This window comes from Anastrepha obliqua, chromosome 1 (assembly GCF_027943255.1).
Source record: "Anastrepha obliqua isolate idAnaObli1 chromosome 1, idAnaObli1_1.0, whole genome shotgun sequence".
Taxonomy (NCBI): domain Eukaryota; kingdom Metazoa; phylum Arthropoda; class Insecta; order Diptera; family Tephritidae; genus Anastrepha; species Anastrepha obliqua.
In genome coordinates this window covers 47,120,735-47,142,200 of record NC_072892.1, presented here as the reverse complement: position 1 = coordinate 47,142,200, position 21,466 = coordinate 47,120,735, and the positions used below count along the sequence as shown (strand labels likewise).

Sequence of the window (21,466 nt, the reverse complement as noted above, 5' to 3'; positions counted from 1 at the left end):
CGAAAAAGTATATCATCTACTTATATGTGAACGTATTATAAGCGTGCGCTCTTGGGATCTTATGTATCAATTTTGAATTCTTCTCGCATTAAAAATGCACCTGTGGCATTATTTGTTTCACTCTTCTGCATACATTTTCAGAAACACAAGTATATATACAAAGAAAAAATATTCAAAGCATTTGCTTAATTTTCAATTAATTAATAGTAAAAAAAATGTTGAAAGAAAATGTTGTACAGACTTAACAATGGGCACAACAAAAATGCACTTACTAACACTTAATTAATTAAATTATTGAATTCAAAAATTCAGAACCTAAAATATTTTATTAGTTTTAAGAAACCCCGAAAAAATGCTGAAGGTTATATGGCAACACTGCAGCGGAGGCATTTTCCATTCACAATAACAAACTATTGTAACGCATCACACAATTGATGTCTGACATTTTTCTTTTCCAGCGGGTGCAGTGAAGAATTTTTTCCTATTTATTAATTAGTGATAAAAGCGATTAAAATAATCCAATATTTTGAATGTAGTGTGTCGCAGACATAAAATTAACTTAGCATAACTTTTCAACTTATATTTCAAAAGTACATTCACGAAAAAAATTATTCTGAAGAGCAAGTGAAAATTTGCTGACGGCTGTAAGAGCAAGTGGAAAGAGGGCGACGCAAAAAACGGATACAGCAAAATCTGGACAAACAAGGCAACACAGCTTTGAACCGGCAAGATGCGCTCATAAAACGCCGATTCTTCGGAGGCTTTATTTCTTAAGTATTTAATTTTATGTTGCAGATACCGCAGTAATGACGTTGGTAAAAAAAAATAAGGCGTACGGTAAAAAAATATAAAATAAGGCGTACGGTGAAAAAAATTAACTTTAACGCGTTTTTGTTGCTGCGCGACACTAGCGAATACGCGAGATTAGGCAATTTCCCTTTTTCGGGAAGTGAGTTTCGTTTAAAGTGAAATATTACACATTATAATAAAAGAGTTCGGAAAAAAAAATTGTTTAAACATGAATCCGAACTATATAACTCGGGCTTTGTGTTTCCATGGTCAACCCATGCAAAAGATTTGGGAGGATGAGCGCGGCGCTGGAAACATACATCAGTGCGGTGTGCCCGCCCAACCCGACTACTCCATATATCAGGAACGTCAAAAGAATTTTACGTTTCAAGACCGTGCAAAGCGACTTAAGTTGCATCAATTCTTTGCACGCAAGGCCCCCGATTTGTATGATACGGAGCTAACCAGCAACAAAGTGCCACTCGAGAAAATCCTTGAAAGTAAGTTTATATTTTAAAGTAAAAGGAAAGACATTTTTTAAATCAACATAAAGAACAAAGGCTATTGCGATTATGTGCAAAAGGATGCGGCATATCAATTTTCACGTTTTATATTAGCTGGTTTGCATTAATTGCAGTTTTAGCTTGTTTAGCAAAAGTGCCCGAGAAGTGACTGAATGATATATTGCTAAAGAAAAGTGAATTGAATATTTTGCGTTTCTATAAGTTCGTATGAAATGTATTTATTACCACCTTTTATGAGTGCTCTATCAATGTAATACAATTTTCCTCTTGCAGATGAGGAGCACGTATCTTCACTACCACCATACGAACTCTTCGTAAATAAAAATAAGGACAAACAAAAGAGTTGTCATTGTGTGCTGGAAGCTATAAAACCCGGCGATATTATTTATTGCCTGGTAACAAAGCCCGCTACGAATATGGTAAAGCCCCTATGCATTGGAGAACCGATGGTGCGCTATTTAAATGATGTACCAATAAAGGTAAAAACCAGATTTGAAAAAAAATATTTAAAGGTGCGTTAATTTGTATGGCCATTTCATAGGCTTACTTGACAAAAGCCGATTTGGATAGCAACGGCAAACCGCGTATTTTCAACAAAAATGATATAGTCCGTTGCGAAGTATTAGAAACGTCGATAGATGCTGAACGAATTTATTTGAGTTTAGATAGTATCCATGAAAAAAATAAGGGTGTTACTCTGGGTGTTGTGACACAAGCAGAATTGCCAAAATTCTACCGGTATGTATTTAGTTATAAATTTATATAGAGTCAGATATGAAACGCATAGAGAAGGCTGCGGTGTGTAGAAAAAAAAAATTGGATCATAGTATTTCCTTTTTTTAAATAATTAGGGTCAATTAAATTTAAAAAATAGTAAAAAAAACCTCTTTAAACCTGCCATCTCTTGGCGGATATATCATGTATGAACTCCAAGTACTTATGTTATACAACAATTTCTCAACCCGACTTATCCTAAAGCCAAATCGATCAGAATAAGGTGAAGAGTTTCGAGGAATATATGCTTAATTCCAAGGAATTTCTAAATCCGAACTATGATACGCTCTATGAGATCAATGGGTTAGATGTGAAAGAAACATTCACTTTTATGTCTTCGTTAAAATATCCCTTTCCTCGCGATGGTTACGCCAAGGAACTACGTTGCACGCAAGCGAGCAAGTGGGCATTTCGGTAAGTTCTTTGTGCTTTCAAAAAATTCTAAAAGTTTCATTTTCATTTTAGCTATTATAAATTAATGTTTCACTTTTGTACATACAAAAAAAATGAAATAGCTCGGTTGCCGAAGGCATTGAGCACTTTAAGAATGGAAATCACGTAGAGGCGTTTCAATGCCTAAACAAAGCTCTCTCCATAGACCCGCGTAATGTAGAAGGTCTGGTCGCGCGTGGAGCACTTTACGCCAACAAGGGCTCATTTCTTAAAGCAGTGGATGATTTCGAAAAGGCACTTAAACTTAACGCTTACCATGTGAATGCACGTAAATATATGGGAGAGACATTAGTGGCACTTGGACGTCGTTATGAGGACGAGAACCGCATAAAGGACGCAACAAAAGCTTATCAGGATTGCTTAAACATTATTCCGAATCATGAGCAAGCGCGCTTATCGCTTGAGGCTATTCAGCAACGTACCGGTGGTCAATATTTTGAGAATCTAATGTGTACGCCAGGTAGTGGAACAAATTAATTTTTATTTTGCACAGTCGGAATTTTTGTTTATGTGCGTGTTTGATTTATTTGTTATGTGCACAAAAGGTGAAGAGGAAGTGGAAAGGGAAAAAATCTCTATACCCGATTCGTCGAGTGACGATGGCTCAACGTCCAGTGGCAGCGGTTCCGAAACTGACCATTCGGGTGAGGAAATTGATATTAACTGTTAATACTTTTTTTTTTTTGTTTATTTTTACTTTGCAGAATATTTTATGTTCAAACATATCTTTTTGGCTACGCTTTGAAGTGAAATAAAATGTTAAACAAAAAAAAAAGACATATATAATTTGCTTACTACCGGTGCACTCGTATTTCAGATAATGAGGAAAATGGCAAAGAAGGTTCACTCTCACCACTCAGCAAGCGTATGGCTCTGCATGTTGCCAGCCTACAAAAAGAGGAGGAGACAAAGAAACAACTAAACCAGCCATTTTATATGACTGCATATAATGTGCCTCCTGATCCAGTAGTAGCAACAAGAGATCTCAATGAATTCCGGGTATGTTCCTTGATATTAAGTGTTAATATATATTATATATTTAATGTGATATAATTATTCAGCTGGACGATGACGACACTGGTTCACGGGTGCGCAAGTTATTGCAAGAAGCCTCCAAACATAAGAAGGAAAAAAAGAAAACAAAAAAGAAAAAGAGCAAAAAATCCAAAAAAGTTGGTCGCAAGGAAAAAAACGCTGCTACAATATTAAGCAAGATAAATTTTCAAGAGGCCTACAAGTAAGTATGTTAATTTTCTAAACAAATTAATAATGAGAAATTTTGAACACAATAACCCAGAGCGATCAGCAGCATGAATATCGAAAATAAGCTTACGGAAAATTTGCAAAAATATGAAAAAACAATTGCTGAAATCAAAAAGCGACAAAATGAGTTGGTACAATCCATAGAAGCCGGCATGTCAGAACGCCAACTTTCTGAAACGCCCCCACCCCGTGCCCCCTCGATGCGATTGCCCAGTCAGATGGCACCCAGTTATAGCGCATCCTCGATGTATTCTACCTACCCAAGTACTTCGGCGGCCGCTTTAGCGTCATCAAAGGAAGCGCCAAAATTATCGTTCCAAATTAAGCGGCCTGTTACAGTGGACAAATTTGGTTTGTTACGCATTGCTACCCCATTAGCACAGAGAAGTCTCTCACCGCGTTCTCGTTCCCGTTCTCGTACATCCTCACGGGGACGCCGTCGACGTAGCCGTAGCCGCAGCCGACGTCGTTCACGATCACGAGATCGTCATAGTCGGCGCCGCTCTCGTTCGCGTTCAATTACGTATAGTGGACGCAGACGTGATTCCCGAAGCAGACGGTCCTCACGCTCAAGATCACTAATCCGCCGTTCACGTTCACGTACTCCGCGCCGTACGCGTTCACGTTCGCGTCGAGGTTCAACCTCACCACGTGGTTATGGTAAACGACGTGAAGCCTATCGTGGCGGCACCAGGGGACGAAGACCTTCACCACCACCACGTCGGCGTTCAATTTCACCCTTTGGCGATATAAAGCAGGGCAGGCCAAAAAAGGCCACCCGTGGTGGAAGGGGAGCAGCACGAGGCGGCGTTTTTGGAAATCGTGTATGGCGTCGTGAAGATCCAAAAGATGGACAAGATTCAAATGGACGTTGGCTGCACGATAGATTTGATGAAATTAATAAACCAAGCAAAGCAGATGACGGGCCATCAATTGAAGAAATCGATGAAATCATCAATAAAGCACAAAAGGAACGTAAACAGGAAATTATACAACGCGACAAGGATATATTAAAAAAGCCAACAGGCGGCCAATTTTAAGCTTGGTATAAAATAAAAATAGTTGTACGTATGTAGATAAGCTTTACAATAAAAATACATACAATACATACATATACGCAAAACAATACAACACGTACATATGTACATTCGTAGTTACTAATCCATCCCCATTCGTACTTTATTCTTCATAGCTTGGTGGCGAAAGTGTTGTGTATTTTGAAGAAATAAATACAATAAAGTTTGCATAAACGCAAAGTTAATAAACAAATTTCGAGCATCATTTCATTTATTTTTATAGCAACTGGAATGGCGTAGAAAGCCATAACAAACCTGGTTAATACATTTTAATTAAACTGTATACCAAAATTTCTACAAAGGTAAAACTATTTAAATGTAAATATGCAACACTAACAAAAGAAACACACATAGAAGGTGTCCACAAGGGGAACAAACTTGAAAACATTGAAGTGTTCTTTCCATTTCATCAGCGAAATATCCCTCAGATTGATTAGACGTTTGGCCTTAATTAAGTCTTGCTCCTGCAAGTGGCAATGCGGTGTAGGCGTTTTCGATCAATTTCAAGTAGATAGAAATCGATAGAGGTGTGAATTTAAGCTATAATATTTTTTTGTGCCTCTGCTCTTCACAACACCTCACTCAGACCCAGTTCTTTCAATAATCCTCGGATGGTACTGAGCATATGGCGTATGTGCCTCAGTTTTGGTCGTGCCTCACCAACATGCTTACTTCTCCATATGGCAAGCAAGTATAAAATTTCGGCAAGAGCCGTTAGGCCTCGAATGACTGCAAAGTCAAGTGATTATGCCTGTGAACATTCTCAGTGTCCTTTTACGAGATGTCAAAATCTCTTCTGAGTTGCGTAGCCTTGACGGTTCACCTCTACGCGCGTCCTTGGCGGTATATTGTCTCATAGACAGGAAAGGCGCGGATATTGTTGGTTTCGAAGACGGGTCCCTCTAGCCAATGCATTCGCTACTCCGTTCCTGCATACATATGTCCTTTTGCACCGGAACCCAAATGAGCTAAATGCGATTACACGATCTAAAAAAATTAATTTCTCTATACAGTCCAAAAATATTGAGGATTAAATCTACACTTCAGTGGGGGAGATGTTTGGAAAACTGCATTTTTTGACCCCAATTGTGCAAACAGAAGTTGCAAGCCCATACAAATTATTTTTTACGAAATTAATGTTGGATAAGGTCAGCCATAGAAAAAAATCTGCAGATTTATCAATAGAGATAACCAATGGTAGTTGGAATAATGCAAAATTCATAACTGCCTCTTACTGTTTATCAGACTATCATATTTTTGTTATGTTTGGTTACGAGTACTCGTAATCTATTGCGCAGAATGTTGAATTATTTATCTACTCTACCAGAACCAGTCAACTGCATACTTTGGTACGTGAATAATAACACCCACAATATTACATGGGTGAGCTTGAATGCCAAAGATCATAATGCGTGTTAAAATCTTCTTGTACTATTCTTGTTGTTGTAGAAGCATAAACCATTTCCAGTACATGTATTGTACACAAGGAATACTGCTGAAGCGACAATCCTTGGGCGGACGCAGAATCAACATTCGTGGAAAAGATTTCTGTTTGGTTCTCACCATTGAGTATTGCACTTCCTTCCGGGAAGGGCGTTGTTCTGTTACTTTCTGTAAAATGCATACTTTCTCAAAAATGTCTACCTTTGCCTTTCCTAACATTGTCAAAATCACACCATTCAACCTACGGGCTAACGCAAGAAAGCACTCGTCCAACTGTTACTATTCGCCTCACTCGTTCACAATAAACAACTGCAAACTTCCATATTAGAAAAGAGGGAAACCCACGCGCCCTTTCTACCAAAGCACAATAACAATGTCAACAGAGAGCCACGAGTTACGAATGTAGGCGACATATGTTTGTATGTATATATGTATATTAGGGTGGTCCAAAAAAAATTTGTATGCTGCCGCCCCCCAAAATAGTAAAGAATGAAAAATAAAAAGACCCGTATTTTTTTTTTTTTTAATCAGACCATATTTAATGGTGCCGCCGGGGCTTTGAAATATCCCATGTATTTTGCATGGGAAAAAAATACTTTTTCGTAGACTTCATGTAAAAACCTGGAAAATGAATATATTTTAACCGGATAACTCAGTTTCTCTTCATAATTGGTCAGGGAATAACAACCAATTATGAAATAATTAATTTTTTTTGTATTAACTATTTTCATAAAAGTAATATAAAATATTGTTTTTCGATTTTTTCTTAGATTTTCGTTTTATGGGGGCTTTTTGGGGTTTTATAAAAAATAGTTAATACAAAAAAATTAATTATTTCATAATTGGTTTTTATTCCCTGACCAATTATGAAGAGAAACTGAGGTATCCGGTTAAAATATATTCATTTTCCAGGTTTTTACATGAAATCTACGAAAAAGTATTTTTTTCCCATGCAAAATACATGGGATATTTCAAAGCCCCGGCGGCACCATTAAATATGGTCTGATTAAAAAAAAAAAAAATACGGGTCTTTTTATTTTTCATTCTTTACCATTATGGGGGGCGGCAGCATAAAAATTTTAATATAAATTTTTTCCCATGCATTTTTGGACCACCCTAATGTATATACATAATTACAATCAACAACAAATGTCAAACCCCTAACTAGAAGTTCTCGTTTGTCTGAATACGCAATCAGTCAATGGCCGGCCGCTGGATGTGTAAGAAAACTAATCGACTGCTTGAGGAATAACCAAGTTTAAAAAGAGTGGAAAAAATAGTAACAAGGGCATGTAGATAAAGTAATTTTAGATGAATATAAATAATCTTTACTTTGGAAAAACAAACAATAGTTGTAATTTGATGGAACGTACCCTTTAAATGTTCTAGTGCACTAACGGGGCTAATACGCGAAAAAATTGCCGCTTTCATTCGTACCAATAAATAACGTGCACTTCGTTTGCTTCCATAAATCTACATATATATGTATGTATGTGTATGTTTGTTTGTATATATTTGGTAAGATGTGCCTATCAATTGCATGCGTCAGGAGATATTTCTTGTCGGTCTAATGGTAAAAGCACTCATACGCCCGTTGTGGGAACAGGGTGACTAAACAAGAAATGTAAATAACTGCGAAATTTATATAAGCTCAACCAAGTAGTTGTGCATCACACCACACTTGTTTGTGCATATTCGCATAGTTAAGTTGTAAATAAAATATATATATGCAAATATAATAAATACATAAAAAAATTACGACAATTGCTGGCAATTAATATAAATTGATGATGTGAAATGTGCAATGGCGCTTGGAAAGGCGAGGTGCACCTACATATGTATGTATGTATGCACTTCCCTCTTCACGGTTGTGTGGGCTATGCAAAGAAGGTAGCGATCGGTTTATAGAGTATAACTAGTGGTTGTGATGTGATTATGTATGTATATGAGTATATATACACAAGTAGCATTGTGGCGTGGTTGGCGCTTCAATTCAGGCCCAACTTGTTTTTATCACATCGTTTGGACTTTGAACAAAAGAACTTTTGCGCCGCTAATGGTATATACATACATACATATGTACATACATAGGGCACGTATGAGGATACAAGTAGGTACGTGAGTTGACTTATTCATTTCAAGCCCTCCAGCATAGGAGAGTAATTCGCGAGCTTCGAACAGTTGGACGCGCGCACGTCTAATAATAATTTAACAAATATTTACTGATTAACATCTTTCTGCTTATGGCTACAGATATTTACACTTCACATACGTATGTATGCACATACATATATATTTACATTGAATGTAAACAATATTATTATTTTTATCACCAAATAATAGTCCTATGCACCGGTTTCATGATAATCTAAAAATGGAATGTGATAAGAGTGTCAGAACTTGACAAGTAAACAATAAAACGTACAGTGACACGAAATGTTAAAATTAGTGCTTAGAAACTATTTAGCGAACAGTAGCGGTATACAACTGTAGCACTCTAACTTTAAAGAAAACAAATTAAGAAAGAGTTGTAAGCGGCGAACTACTTTTATTATTATTAAAATGTGAAATGAATATGTTGCTGAGGAAATAGTATACAAAAGCAGAGTCAAATTAATTTTTTTATATATTTTTTTTTTTAGTTAACAACTTTGTGACTTACCTTTTTAGTAATATTATTTCAAATATATATATATTTAGTTTGGAATATAAATTCAATGAAAAAAATGTGCGGGGGCCGAGGAGAGCGGAATAAATGTTCCCGTTACAACAATTTGTTTATTTGTTTGATCTATATACAAGTAGTTATATTTAAGGGGCCATCCGAATGGGTTTGCGTTGACTATCCGGATTCGAGACTCCCTGTGGGCATGCAACATTATATGATAGAAGAAGTTTTCTCAGCGGTCGATCCTCAGCAGGAAATGGCAAATCTCTGAGCGTATTTCCGCCCTGAAAAATCTCTCAATAAAACCATTTGACGTTCGGAGGCGGCATAAAACTGTATGTCTTGAGCCACCTCCCAGGCGAGTCAAGAGACATCTCTTCAACAAGAAGTTTTCTCTAACAGCGGTCGACCCTCAACAGGAAATGGCAAATGTCTGAGTGTATTTCTGCCCTGAAAAAGCGCTCAATAAAACCGTTTGACGTTCGGAGACGGCATAAAACTGTATGTTCTAAGCCATCTCCCATGCGAGTCATCTCTCAACTACACCAACGAGATTCAGGAGCAAACAAAACTGCAATTACTGGACCGGACAGTATACTATATAGACAGATACTTAGCGATATTCATCGGGAGACTCCCACCACCATTCTAAACTCTCGACCCCCGAATGCTGTTATCGGAGTCCAACCTCCACCTATTGCAGATGAAGAGCTTCAACTGCCTTGCGAAACCCGCGTAACTTTGACTCAAATACGTTCTATATGTTAAACTTTTATCTAGAACTTAACCCGACATACTCAATATATGTACATATGTCTGGCATGTGAAGGTACACTGCACGATACTAACCACCCTTTCAAATCCACTCACCTAACACCCCTTTTCCTCTCGACGCCACCTGTCGAAACAGCACGTTTCCTGCGCTTACCGTTAGATGACAGGGTATAGTGAAGTGTTACAACAATAACAATTGTATGTCCTTCCATTTGTGGAAACACATACCGTAATTTTTTTGTTGCTTTTATGACAACATAAGCCATTTTGATTTTACCAAAGTGACTGTGCCCAACCGGGTATGAATTCGTTAAACACCCAACCGAAAATTCATTCCAAGTTAAAAATGGGTGATATTATTAAGAGGCGAATCAAGAGAAATTAATAATTGATAATAAAACTGAAATCGACAAGTTAACACATTCAAATATTTTTCTTCTCGGTTGCTGATTGGTCACTGGCCGACTTTTGCCTCTCCGACATCAAATATGTGTGAGAGAAAGAGCGCTTAATGAGTAAAGCAGTGCCGATCACTGGCATACAATATCGATAAGTTGTATACCTATACAAGGCGATTTGATATCTAAGATGGCGCCGTTAAAAAACAGTTACTTTATTTTTCGCGATTTTGACAAGTCTGGCGTCAGCTCCCTTCGCAATACAAAGCAAACAAAAGTAGGAGAAATTACATGTTTGTGAAAATTCAGTGAATGTAATTGGTAGTATTCTGATTTGTGAGATTTAAACTAATCAAACTAATGAAAACGATGTGCCGTGTATTAAATTGTGAAAGCACAAATTAAGGGGTTATATATGTACATACAGTTAGAATTTTTAAAAACTCGATTTTTTTTCTTAATGTACATATATTTAAGAATACACACAGAAAACTTAATATTGTTCCGGTGAATATTTTCGAAATTACACGCAAGTTTGAAAAGGTGTTTCAGAGTGTTTGAGAGTACAAGACCGAAGCGGCAGCGTTTACCTAGAATGCTGTCCCTTTTATGCACCTGACTATTGTAAATGTTCCCTTCTAATGTATTTAAATGCGTAAAGCAACAGCGTGTTATTGTTTTTTTATACCTGAAAGGTAAATATTTATTTTTCTCTCCCCAAACTGGAAAATATTTAAGAGTGGTAGTCAGTATAGGCAGCTAAGCCAAGCATTCAACTTGTGAGTTCGTTCATATTTTTTTCTGAAATTTTTTCGTGAAAATTAAGTATTCCAGAGAAATGAGAAAATCTCTTAACATACGTAAGTCGGGAACAAAAAAGCGCAAAAATGTTTTGAATCCAAAAACAGCTGAAAGGGATGAACGTATTTTCAGTGCCTCGGCGAAAAAATAATTAATATAAAGTCTCTAAATGCAGTTTGTTAGCGCTTTTATACGGAAGACACCGTGGCAAGAAAGTATGTGTGTGTGCGTATACAGTCCAATCGTGATAGTCCGACACATACGGGACCGACTCGTTGTCGGATTATCAAATATTCCAGACTACCGAAGGATCCATTTAATGACACGAAAAGACAGAAAAAAATCACATCAACACCGTCAGAAATCGCGAGAAAACTGGCGTCGTTCAAATTTAATGACAAATACGTTGTAACCGGGAAACAAAACACAATCCCCCTCTGCTGCTCTGCTACGACTGATCAAAATAAAATAATGCCAATTACATCCATAGACGTTATGAGGTTGTCGGATTACCGAACGTGTCGGATTAAGAAATGTCGGAATATCACGATTGTACTGTAATTCCTTGTGTTTAGTTGTTTCCATTGCTTTCGCCTGCTCTTCTTCTTCACACACAAGTAATTCCCCTCCCTTTTGCTTGTTTATTGATGGGCTCTTACGACACGGTGAATTCGGAAGGCGCAATCGTGTATTCTATCATCTTATTGAATACATATACACATATGTACATACCTATATATTCCCGTTTGACCAAAAAAACTAATTAGCAACTTATCTTAGTGATTATCAATTTTTCGTCATATATTAGCAAGGCTAAGATTACTTAAAATAAAATAATTACCGACACATTTCCCAACTTTAAAACCTCGTCATATATGATAGGTACTTATAAAGATAGAATCCGCTGTTAACAGCTATTTGAAGTTCGAAAATATCTACTTTTAACAGGGTATCCATTGGAAATGTACTATGAACTAATGGAATGCCCACAGCTATTCCAGCAACTCTTTCATCTCCGCTGTCTTTCGAACTATGAATATGCCTCGACAATTGGTACTACGTTACCGGAATGACCCATTTTTATATACTCCCAAGGACAGTCAATTCAGCAAAAATGCGGTTTAAGCAGTTACAACAATTGCAGCAACTGCAATGAATATCTTTTGTAAGGCAATTGTCTATTCCACCTGCGAGGAGGTGAGGAGATCTTAGTGCTGTCACCTGTTTATTGTTTATTATTTTTTTTTTTTAAGTTTATAAAATAATACAAAAAGATATTAAATTCATTTAAACCCATCAATAAGTAAAACAAAGAGAACAGTTCCTTTCACATTGAAAAAACTTCACAGTTTATATAGAGGAAGCCTGTTTTTTAAGATGTGTACAGAAGGGGATTAAAAAAAATTGCATACAAAAATTAAAAAAAAGGGTTGGCAGCTGTTTATTTTATTTCAAAAACTACTATGCCAACCTCCACAGACGCGTTTTTGTAGATTTCTTTTTGTCTTTTTTTCTGCTTCGTATAATTCAAAAATTAACGAAGTTAGATAACAACCGCGTCCACCTCTTACTGGGAAGTAATTTTCATTTGCGTCTATCCAACAAACTACACAACAAAAATTGTGATATCTGAGCCCTGTGAGGACCCTGTATGGTAAATTTTCAAACCAGAGACGGCGGATAAATATAAATTTGAAAAAATCTATGTTTTTTTGGTATGTTTATATGGAGTTGCCACTTTCAAAAAAATTTTTGTATGCTAACAATGATGATGAATACGCGCCGGGTATATATATTATATTTTGACAATTTCCGAATATAGACACACTAGTTATGAGCGACCAAAAGCTTTATGGTTAAGGCTTATTGCACAGTGTGAACATATCCTCTATACTGGCATATAATCGCTTCATAATTCCTCTAAATGAAAGATATTAAATTAAACAAACTGTAAAGAAGTGCATATGGCCATTTTATACTACGTTTACATTAGTCATTTTATGATCACACAATTATAGGGAGCGTGTCATTATTCTGTATTACAAAATTCTGGTTGACAAAATTCTGTAAATTGCAAAAAAATTCTGCTTTTTAAAATTCTGCTTTTTTAAAATTCTGCTTTTTAAAATTCTGCTTTCCAAAATTCTGCTTTTTCAAAATTCTGCATGTTTAATGCGAAAAATTCTGCTTTATTCGAGTTTTGTGATTTTCGTCATACAAGAAGTAACAAAATAAACATTTATTCCATAAATATACATATGTATATGTTTAAGCGATAACAATATTTTAGTTTAGCCAATTACAATATTTTTTGGAATTCTTTTTAAATATGTAGTGTGACTTAATTAATTTCTTTTCTTAATAATTCTTCGCAGCTGTTCGTTTTTTTTAGAAGAGTTCTACGCAAAAATATGGTGGATTGCGTAGCCGGAGTTGGACTGATGAGGGTTATTTTTTTGAAGCGCGGCCGAAGGCCGCCCACGCGAGAAGGAATTCTACGCAAAAATACGGTGGATTGCGTAGCCGGAGTTAGACTGATGAGGGCTATTTTTTTGAAGCGCGGCCGAAGGCCGCCCACGCGAAAAGAAGTTCTACGCAAAAATACTGTGGATTCTATCGAAACTGAAGAAAAAATTATTATTATTTTATAATAATTTTAATTTAATTTTAATTAATTGGCGCGTACACATCTGTTAGGTGTTTGGCCGAGCTCCTCCTCCTATTTGTGGTGTGCGTTTTGGTGTTGTTCCACAAATGGAGGGACCTACAGTTTCAAGCCGACTCCGAACGGCAGATATTTTTATGAGGAGCTTTTTCATGGCAGAAATACACTCGGAGGTTTGCCATTGCCTGCCGAGGGGCGACCGCTATTAGAAAAATGTTTTTATTAATTTTGCTTTCACCGAGATTCGAACCAACGACCTCTCAGTGAATTCCGAATGGTGATCACGCACCAACCCATTCGGCTACGGCGACCGCATAATAATAAAAAATAATAATAATAATAAATTAAATAATTACATTCCCTCTTTAACATTGTTAACATTATATTTTAATACAGAATTTTGTAATACAGAATTTTGAAAGCAGAATTTTAGAAAGCAGAATTTTAAAAAAGCAGAATTGTAAAAAAGCAGAATTTTAAAAAGCAGAATTTTGTTTTTAGAATTTTGTACATACAGAATTTCGACACCAACCCCAATTATACTCATTTTGTTTACAGGTTATGGAATAAATATCTAGGTAGAAAAATATAAGTCCATGAGACTGTGAATACAGGAAAAGATCGCGGAAAAAGAAAAGAAACATGGCGAGTTCGAGAGAATAAAAAAAATATGAACTACGAAAAAAATCAAGTTAAAAGTTAAAATTCATTCAATGGTTAAGCATTAGAAGAAGAAGAAAATATTTACAGTCTGAAAAAAGTTTACGAGATATTGCATTGGAATCAGGGTATTTAAATGCAATGTGCAACTTTAGTTACAGTTACATACGTCCTGTGTTTTAAACGTCCGTTGTGTGTAAAAACCTGAAAATGTACTATTTTTTCTTAGTGTTCTGCATTTGTCGCACATTTTATGCGATATTTTAAAGTATACGGCGGCAGTCCTTTACTGATCAAAACATAAGCAGTTATCAACAACAACTGGCATTCCTATTGAGTATATGATTTTTTTTTTTTTTGATTTGCTAAAAAACCCATCGATTTTTGTTTTTTTTTTTTGAGTTGCTAAACAACCCATTAATTTTTTTAGTTTTTGCTGACGGTCGTCTTTCTATTAAAAAAAACTGTAGGTCAGGAATTCTGATTAATTCTGGAATTTTAAAGAAACTTTGTTGATTTTTTTCCAGCATTGATTTAATGAGCTATACTTAAAAAAAGAGCTATTCAAAAAAAACATTAAACAAATATAAATAATTATATAAAAATTAATTGAAATTGAATGACATGGTAACGCCAAATTCTATTCCAAGATTTTATTAATATCCGAATAAGCACGCGAAAATTAAAAATTTATTATTTATTATTTTTAAATTGCTTTACTTTTTAACACAACTATGCAAAAAGCTCTAATGTTTGGCGATATGGCAGAGATGTATTCATGCCAAACACCTTGTTTTAGCTTTTTTTTGAAATGAATTGCTTTTGTAAATCCGCCCAACTGGCTAAAAGCAAGCTTGGTGGTTTGAGGCACAATAGGAAGAATAGCAATTAGCTGTTAAGAAATTTCGCAGACACATACAATAAGCTCTGCCATTAAACGAAAGTAAGCAAATTTGCATTCAATATTTGTAAACATTAAATTTAAATGGTTTAGCAAAAAAGCGCAATTGTCAGCTTATAGGAATTGCCCCTACTGTAAACGAAGAATAAAGCCGCCCGATAAAATTTATGTACATACTTCGCATGTTATCTTTTAAACATCAAGCGCTCATCTATGAATAACGTGATTAAAAGTATTTCTTTACGAAAACAACCTTTGACTGGCTTTGTTTCATCTACTCCGATATGCAAAATACTCGTAAATGACAGAAACAAATAACATTTTGTTGAACTAAATGCTTACAAATAACAATAACAAGCTTTCAGTAAAAAAAAGTTATTTGAGCCGGAATACATATATCGGGTGTTTTTTTTTTTAGTTCGAGAACTTAAAATGATAACACAAAACAGAAATATTGTTGGAATGCATTTTTTTATTATAATCTGGTAGATAACTTCGACCGCCGTAGCCGAATGGATTGATACGTGACTACCATTTGGGAGTTCGTAGCTTCTCCGTGCATGAAACACGAAATGATAGAACAATCTTTTTCTAATAGCGGTCGCACCTCGACACGCCAGTGTGTGTCTGCCATGAAAAAGCTCCTCATAAAAATATCTGCCGTTCGGAGCCGGCTTGAAAACAGTATGTTTCTCCATTTGTGGAACAACGACAAGACGCACGCAAAAGAAAAAAAATGAGGAGGAGCTCAGCCAAACACTCACAAAGGGTGGCGCATTTATTAAATAAATAAATAAATAATTGGCGCGTACACTTCTGTTAGGTGTTTGGCCGAGCTCCTCCTCCTATTTGTGATGTGCGTCTTGATGTTGATCCACAAATGGAGGGACCTACAGTTTCAAGCCAACTCCGAACGGCAGATATTTTTATGAGGAGCTTTTTCATGGCAGAAATACACTCGGAGGTTTGCCATTGCCTGCCGAGGGGCGACCGCTATTAGAAAAATGTTTTTATTAATTTTGCTTTCACCAAGATTCGAACCAACGACCTCTCTGTGAATTCCGAATGGTAATCACGCACCAACCCATTCGGCTACGGCGGCCGCCTTTATTATCGTGGCATTTATTTTTTGAATATCATTTCCAGCTCGTCATTCACCGTAACGGCAGCTCCTTCCTCATTTCGAAAAAAATAAAGACCAAACTGTGAACTTCGCGAACAGATTTATTTATTTTTTTATTTTTTTTTTTTTTCAAATTAAATTTCCACAATTTGGAAACATTGTTCTGACATTAAACGATTCATGATGACTTGACAAGCCTCACTGAACAGAAATGTCAACACAGTTTGTCTTTCTTAGCTGTCAAGCCATAGTTCTCATGCAGCTCAAGAAAAACATCCGACATTAGGTGAAGTTAAATGTTTTCAAAGGTATTTACCCTTTTTGATTTAGTTAAATTTCTTTGCTTCTTTTTTGTTTCGATTTATCTTCAATTCCTGCATAATGGAGAAAGCACTCACGAACCGGTTCGACTTTACAACTTCTATCATTATAGTAAGGATGATAGAATAAAAAGTTGCGTCTTCCGAGTCCGCTGTGTCGTCAGAGCTCATAAATAAACGAACAAAAAAAGAAAGGGGGAATTATTAGTTTGTGAAGAGGAAAAGTAGGCGAAAGCTATAGAAACTACCAAGCACAAGAAATTATACACACACATTCTTGCAACGGCAGCTTCCGCATAAAAATGCAAAAGAAATGCATTTGGAGACTTTATATTTACTAATTTGTGCTTTCACAATTTAACACGCGGCCCTTCGTTTTCATTAGTTTGCTTAGTTTAAATCGCACAAATCACAATATTACAAAGCCGTTCACTGAATTTTCACAAACATGTAATTGCTCCTCCTTTTGTTTTGTTTTGTTCGTTTGTTTTGTATTGGTCAGACTTGTCAAACTCGCGAAAAGTAAAGTAACTATTTTGGGAAGACGCCACCTTCAGTACTCAATTCGCTCTGAATACAATGCATACCTTGTTGTTGTTGTTGTTGTAGCAGTTTATCAATCAATGTATACGTCAAGAGGTATCGCTCACTAAAACATTTAGCGGAAAAGGGCTCAGAACTTTTTACTTCACCTAATGCAGGCCTCAGACGGAAAACATATCGAAACAATCGGTTGAAATTTCAACAGATTGAAATGTTTGTGGCGCGTTTGGCAAACTGATTGAAAATTTACAAAAAATTGGTCAACTTGCAATCGTTTGCGTGTAGTATAGCGAAGTTGACGATTTTTCTCATTTATTTTGAAATTTTGACAACAACAAACAGCAAAAATATGAAGCAAAATATTTATTGAGGAGCTCAAAGATTTGCTCAAAAGCTAACCATCATTGTGGAAAAATAAGAGTGACCAATATAAAGACAGAATTATAAAATTAAAATCGTAGCAAATTTTATTCGTAATATATAAAAAAGTAGATAAAAATACTAATATAGAAAAGTAAGTGTAAAAAAAAATCTTTCTCCCCCTCCTCTTTTCAAGCACAAATAAATACCATACATGACAATCATTTTCCCTCCTTTTCACTCAGCAACGAACAGCGTGAAACCAAAATCGTCAACAAATCGTTTTGTTTTCCGTCTGTGGCCAGCATAATATTTTCTCAACATACAACCCCCGCCTTCCCAATTCTACTCGAACAGCACGCGTTGCAACAACCACACTCTCTACACGTGTGTACGTATGTATGTATGTACATTTGTCCATATGAACATAAATACAGTCGCTGTAAAAATAATAGTAGTATAGCTAGAAGAACTGAAGCAGCAAACACTTTAGAATTTTGATTTATAATTATTTCAACGAGTTAACCCGCTAATGCACAAAGTTGCCTCAAGGTATTTATATTTAAGATACACTTTTCTTAACAACACTGAGTGTTTTCTTACCGATTGGTAATAACCCGTCAGTGCATTTCTACTAACAAAATTAGGTAATCTGACTTAATTGCTATACGAATATGTCAGAAATCCTCAAAAACTATTTAAAGAATACGGAGTGAGTTATACCTTTTTTTTGGAACTCAAAAACCATATTTCTATATTTCTAATAGTCGTTTGGAGTGCATAATTCTATCGACCCTTCATTCGAAGTATTTTTTTGATATTTCAACAAAAGTTTGTGGAACAAACTATGGAATATTAAAAAATTAAAATAAAAATATAAATAAAGCGAGGATTAGCTCACAGAGTGCCAAAGAAAAAACAGACATCTCAAAAATCCAACTTCAGTCTATTATGGACTCTCAATTCGCTGCGGTTGAGTTTAATTAAATTTAAAAGAAATGTATGAAAACTATTCTGAAAATTATTTTAAAAACTTGTATGTCTTTTTTGCTATCCAAAAAGTATAATACTTAAATTAAAGACTTAACCCGTATGCGGACCGCGGCATCAATTAGTGTAGGGACAATTTTCATAAGAAAAAATAAGCGACTAAAACAAAAAACTTATCAATTTCAAAATTTATATTGATTGTAATTCATTCTCAAAATGACCGTCCCTTTTCCTGATGAGGTAATTTGATTTATTTCGATTGTTCAAATTAAGCTGGAATCGATGTTGGACTACCATTTGAGTATATTCAATCATTTTATTCTTATAATAATAATAAAATAATTATAATTAAGAAAAATATAATAATTACATATAATTGAAATAATATGCAGAATAATTTGCATACAAAATTTATTATTTTTTAATGATGTGAAGTAGGAAGCACTTAGTGAAAAATCATTAATTCAAAACTTCATCAAGGAGCCATTTTTAACTGTCAGAGTCTGATTCAAATTTTATTGATGATTTTTATTAATTGGCATTAACAAAAAACTGAGAAAAAGACCGATTTACAGCAAAAAAAAGAATATATATGTATATAATAATTTTATTTGAATATCTTTATTATATATTTTATTTAAAATCGATTACATCGAAAGCGGTTAAGTCTGGGACAACCAAATTAATCAGAGATAACCTAAATAATATAGTCATTAAGGCGACTAGAGCGACTTTCCCGGTAAGCTGCTATAATATATACCATATTCTAACCTTCATCCCATAGCAATAGACTGTCTGCTTTTCTCTAAATTAATTGCCTCGACATATGTTGGTTTAGCCAGGACCCAAGCGCTACTCAACGGGCATATTTTCGGAAATACAAATAGTATTTCTTCTCACATACTTAATAGCCAATATGAGCCAAATCGGATAGCAAATGCGATTTTTAGAAATATCTCAAACCCAGCGACACTTAGTAGAGACGAGGTGAAGTGGACAGTATATAGATAGATGTTAAACGACATTCATCTGTAGCTGCTTACCAACTTCCTAAACTCACGACCGTTATCCGAGACCAACCACCACCTATAGCAGACAAAGAGCTTCAGCTGTCTCGCAGAGTCCCGCGTAACTTTGGCCAATTACGTTCTGGATATTTAAGTAGGTTAAACTCCTACTTATCCAGAATAGACCACGCCATACCCAATAAATGTTTGGCATATGAAGGTCAACCGCACGATACTATCCACCTATTCACTTGCCCTCTTAAACCCACTCACCTAGCAACCCACTTCCTCTGGACCCAACCCGCCGAAACTGCACGCTTCCTGAGCCTGCCATTAGACGAGTTAGCGACATTGCTTTCTTATTATTAACACTACTGTTTATTATTATTATCATTAATTTTTTATAATAAGTTATACTCGTACAAATATATTAAATGTACATCCTTTAAAAAAGATCTAGCGTTAAGTAATTATTTGAATGCTTATAGCTAAACTAAACAATTTTTTTATCGCAACTGTACGTATTTAATATTAATATAAATTTTGCCACTCGCTTATCTGTTAGCACCAAGTTTTGTATTTTTGCTACTTTCAGTTGTTCTCGGCGCGCCAGTGAATGTAGAGTGAATTGGGGATAGTCAAGCAGAAAGCAGACATCACGCACTACTAAAGCAGCAAAAGCCGAAACGTCAAGATTCAAGCCATAATAATAAGATGCTCTCTAAAGTCTTCCGTGTGGTGATGCTGGGCGCACCAGCCTCTGGCAAAGGCACAATCTCAAAGCGTATTGTCCAGAAATTTGGATTTGTGCACATTTCACCAGGTGATATGTTACGGTTGAATGTGCTGCACGGCACCGATTTGGGCAAGAAGGCGAAAAAGTATATGGATGAGGGCAAACTAGTGCCAGATGACATAGTGATGAAATGTGTGCTGAGTCGCATAACTGAGGTTGGCAACAAATCATGGTTGTTGGATGGATTCCCACGCACACTTGCACAAGCTGAACGACTGAAAGCCAGTGAACCAATACAGGCGGTTATTAATTTAGAAGTGCCGCACGATGTGATCATAGAACGGGTGAAAGGACGTTGGGTGCACTTGCCGTCAGGACGGGTGTACAATGTGGGTTTCAATGACCCGAAAGTGCCGGGTAAAGATGATGTGACGGGTGAAGATTTGGTGCAACGCGGGGACGATAAGCCAGAAGTGGTCGCACAGCGCTTGCAAGTTTACGAGGAGATGTTGCGACCTGTGATGAATTACTACCAGGAACAGGATTTAATCACCAATTTCAAGGGTCGCACCACATCTGAAATATGGCCGCAGGTGGAAAAATTTTTGGCGGAGAAAACGAGATCAGCTGTGGCGGCGAATAGCCTATAAGGTGGTAGGAATACACCATATTGATGTTACATACATATGTACATATGTATGTATGTTGTTGTGTGACTGCACAAAGACATTTTACTTAAAACATCTTGGAACTAAGAACAATAATTGTAACATTTACTTAAAAAATATGTATTTGTTTTTGTTGTTTTGCCATTTAGGCAACGATTAATATCGAAATATTTTGCTTTAGCATAAATAGGCAAAATATAATTTTTAATTATTATACATATGTAGAAACTTATTTGTACGGGTGTTTTGTGTATTGTGAGCCGAAATAAATGGCATTTTTTTTTTAAGAAATGCAAGAATAGCTGAAGAAATATATACTTGAAAGTAAGTATATTTAAATAAAAATTAAATGAAATAAACCAAACAATTTAACTCTTTTGTCAACTCAAAGTGGTACCGCTTTTTTTTTACGCTGGCAGTTATTAAAGCCAATTGAAATTACTATTCTTTATATTCAGCGACAAAAAAAGAAAAAATGATAAGTAAAAAAAAGCAACTAGATTTCAGTTAAGCACTGATAAGGCTTCAAC

At 35.8% G+C, this 21,466-nt stretch overlaps 3 protein-coding genes across 13 annotated transcripts in view; 2 read left to right on the top strand and 1 right to left on the bottom strand.

Annotated features, from left to right (window-relative positions):
- Positions 1 to 21,466, bottom strand: part of LOC129252524 (arrestin domain-containing protein 1) — a 54,932-nt gene that overhangs the window by 12,283 nt on the left and 21,183 nt on the right. The gene's annotated exons all lie outside the window — the stretch shown is intronic.
- LOC129252508 (tetratricopeptide repeat protein 14 homolog) lies at positions 449 to 5,072 on the top strand. Its single transcript, XM_054890937.1, has 9 exons — positions 449 to 1,289; positions 1,587 to 1,792; positions 1,855 to 2,051; positions 2,292 to 2,501; positions 2,603 to 3,000; positions 3,086 to 3,184; positions 3,358 to 3,539; positions 3,602 to 3,777; positions 3,838 to 5,072. The coding sequence occupies exons 1-9, from the start codon at positions 1,019 to 1,021 to the stop codon at positions 4,841 to 4,843; spliced, it is 2,745 nt and encodes a 914-aa protein (XP_054746912.1). The 5' UTR covers positions 449 to 1,018; the 3' UTR covers positions 4,844 to 5,072.
- LOC129252580 (GTP:AMP phosphotransferase AK3, mitochondrial) lies at positions 7,517 to 21,326 on the top strand. Of its 7 annotated transcripts, XM_054890946.1 has the most exons (3): positions 7,519 to 7,623; positions 7,712 to 7,807; positions 20,128 to 21,326. In XM_054890946.1, the coding sequence occupies exon 3, from the start codon at positions 20,247 to 20,249 to the stop codon at positions 20,916 to 20,918; it is 672 nt and encodes a 223-aa protein (XP_054746921.1). In that variant the 5' UTR covers positions 7,519 to 7,623; positions 7,712 to 7,807; positions 20,128 to 20,246; the 3' UTR covers positions 20,919 to 21,326. The 7 variants fall into 7 exon arrangements, with proteins under 7 accessions (XP_054746920.1, XP_054746918.1, XP_054746919.1 ...); XM_054890945.1 differs by lacking the exon at positions 7,712 to 7,807 and having other exon boundaries at positions 7,517 to 7,623; XM_054890943.1 differs by having other exon boundaries at positions 7,517 to 7,807.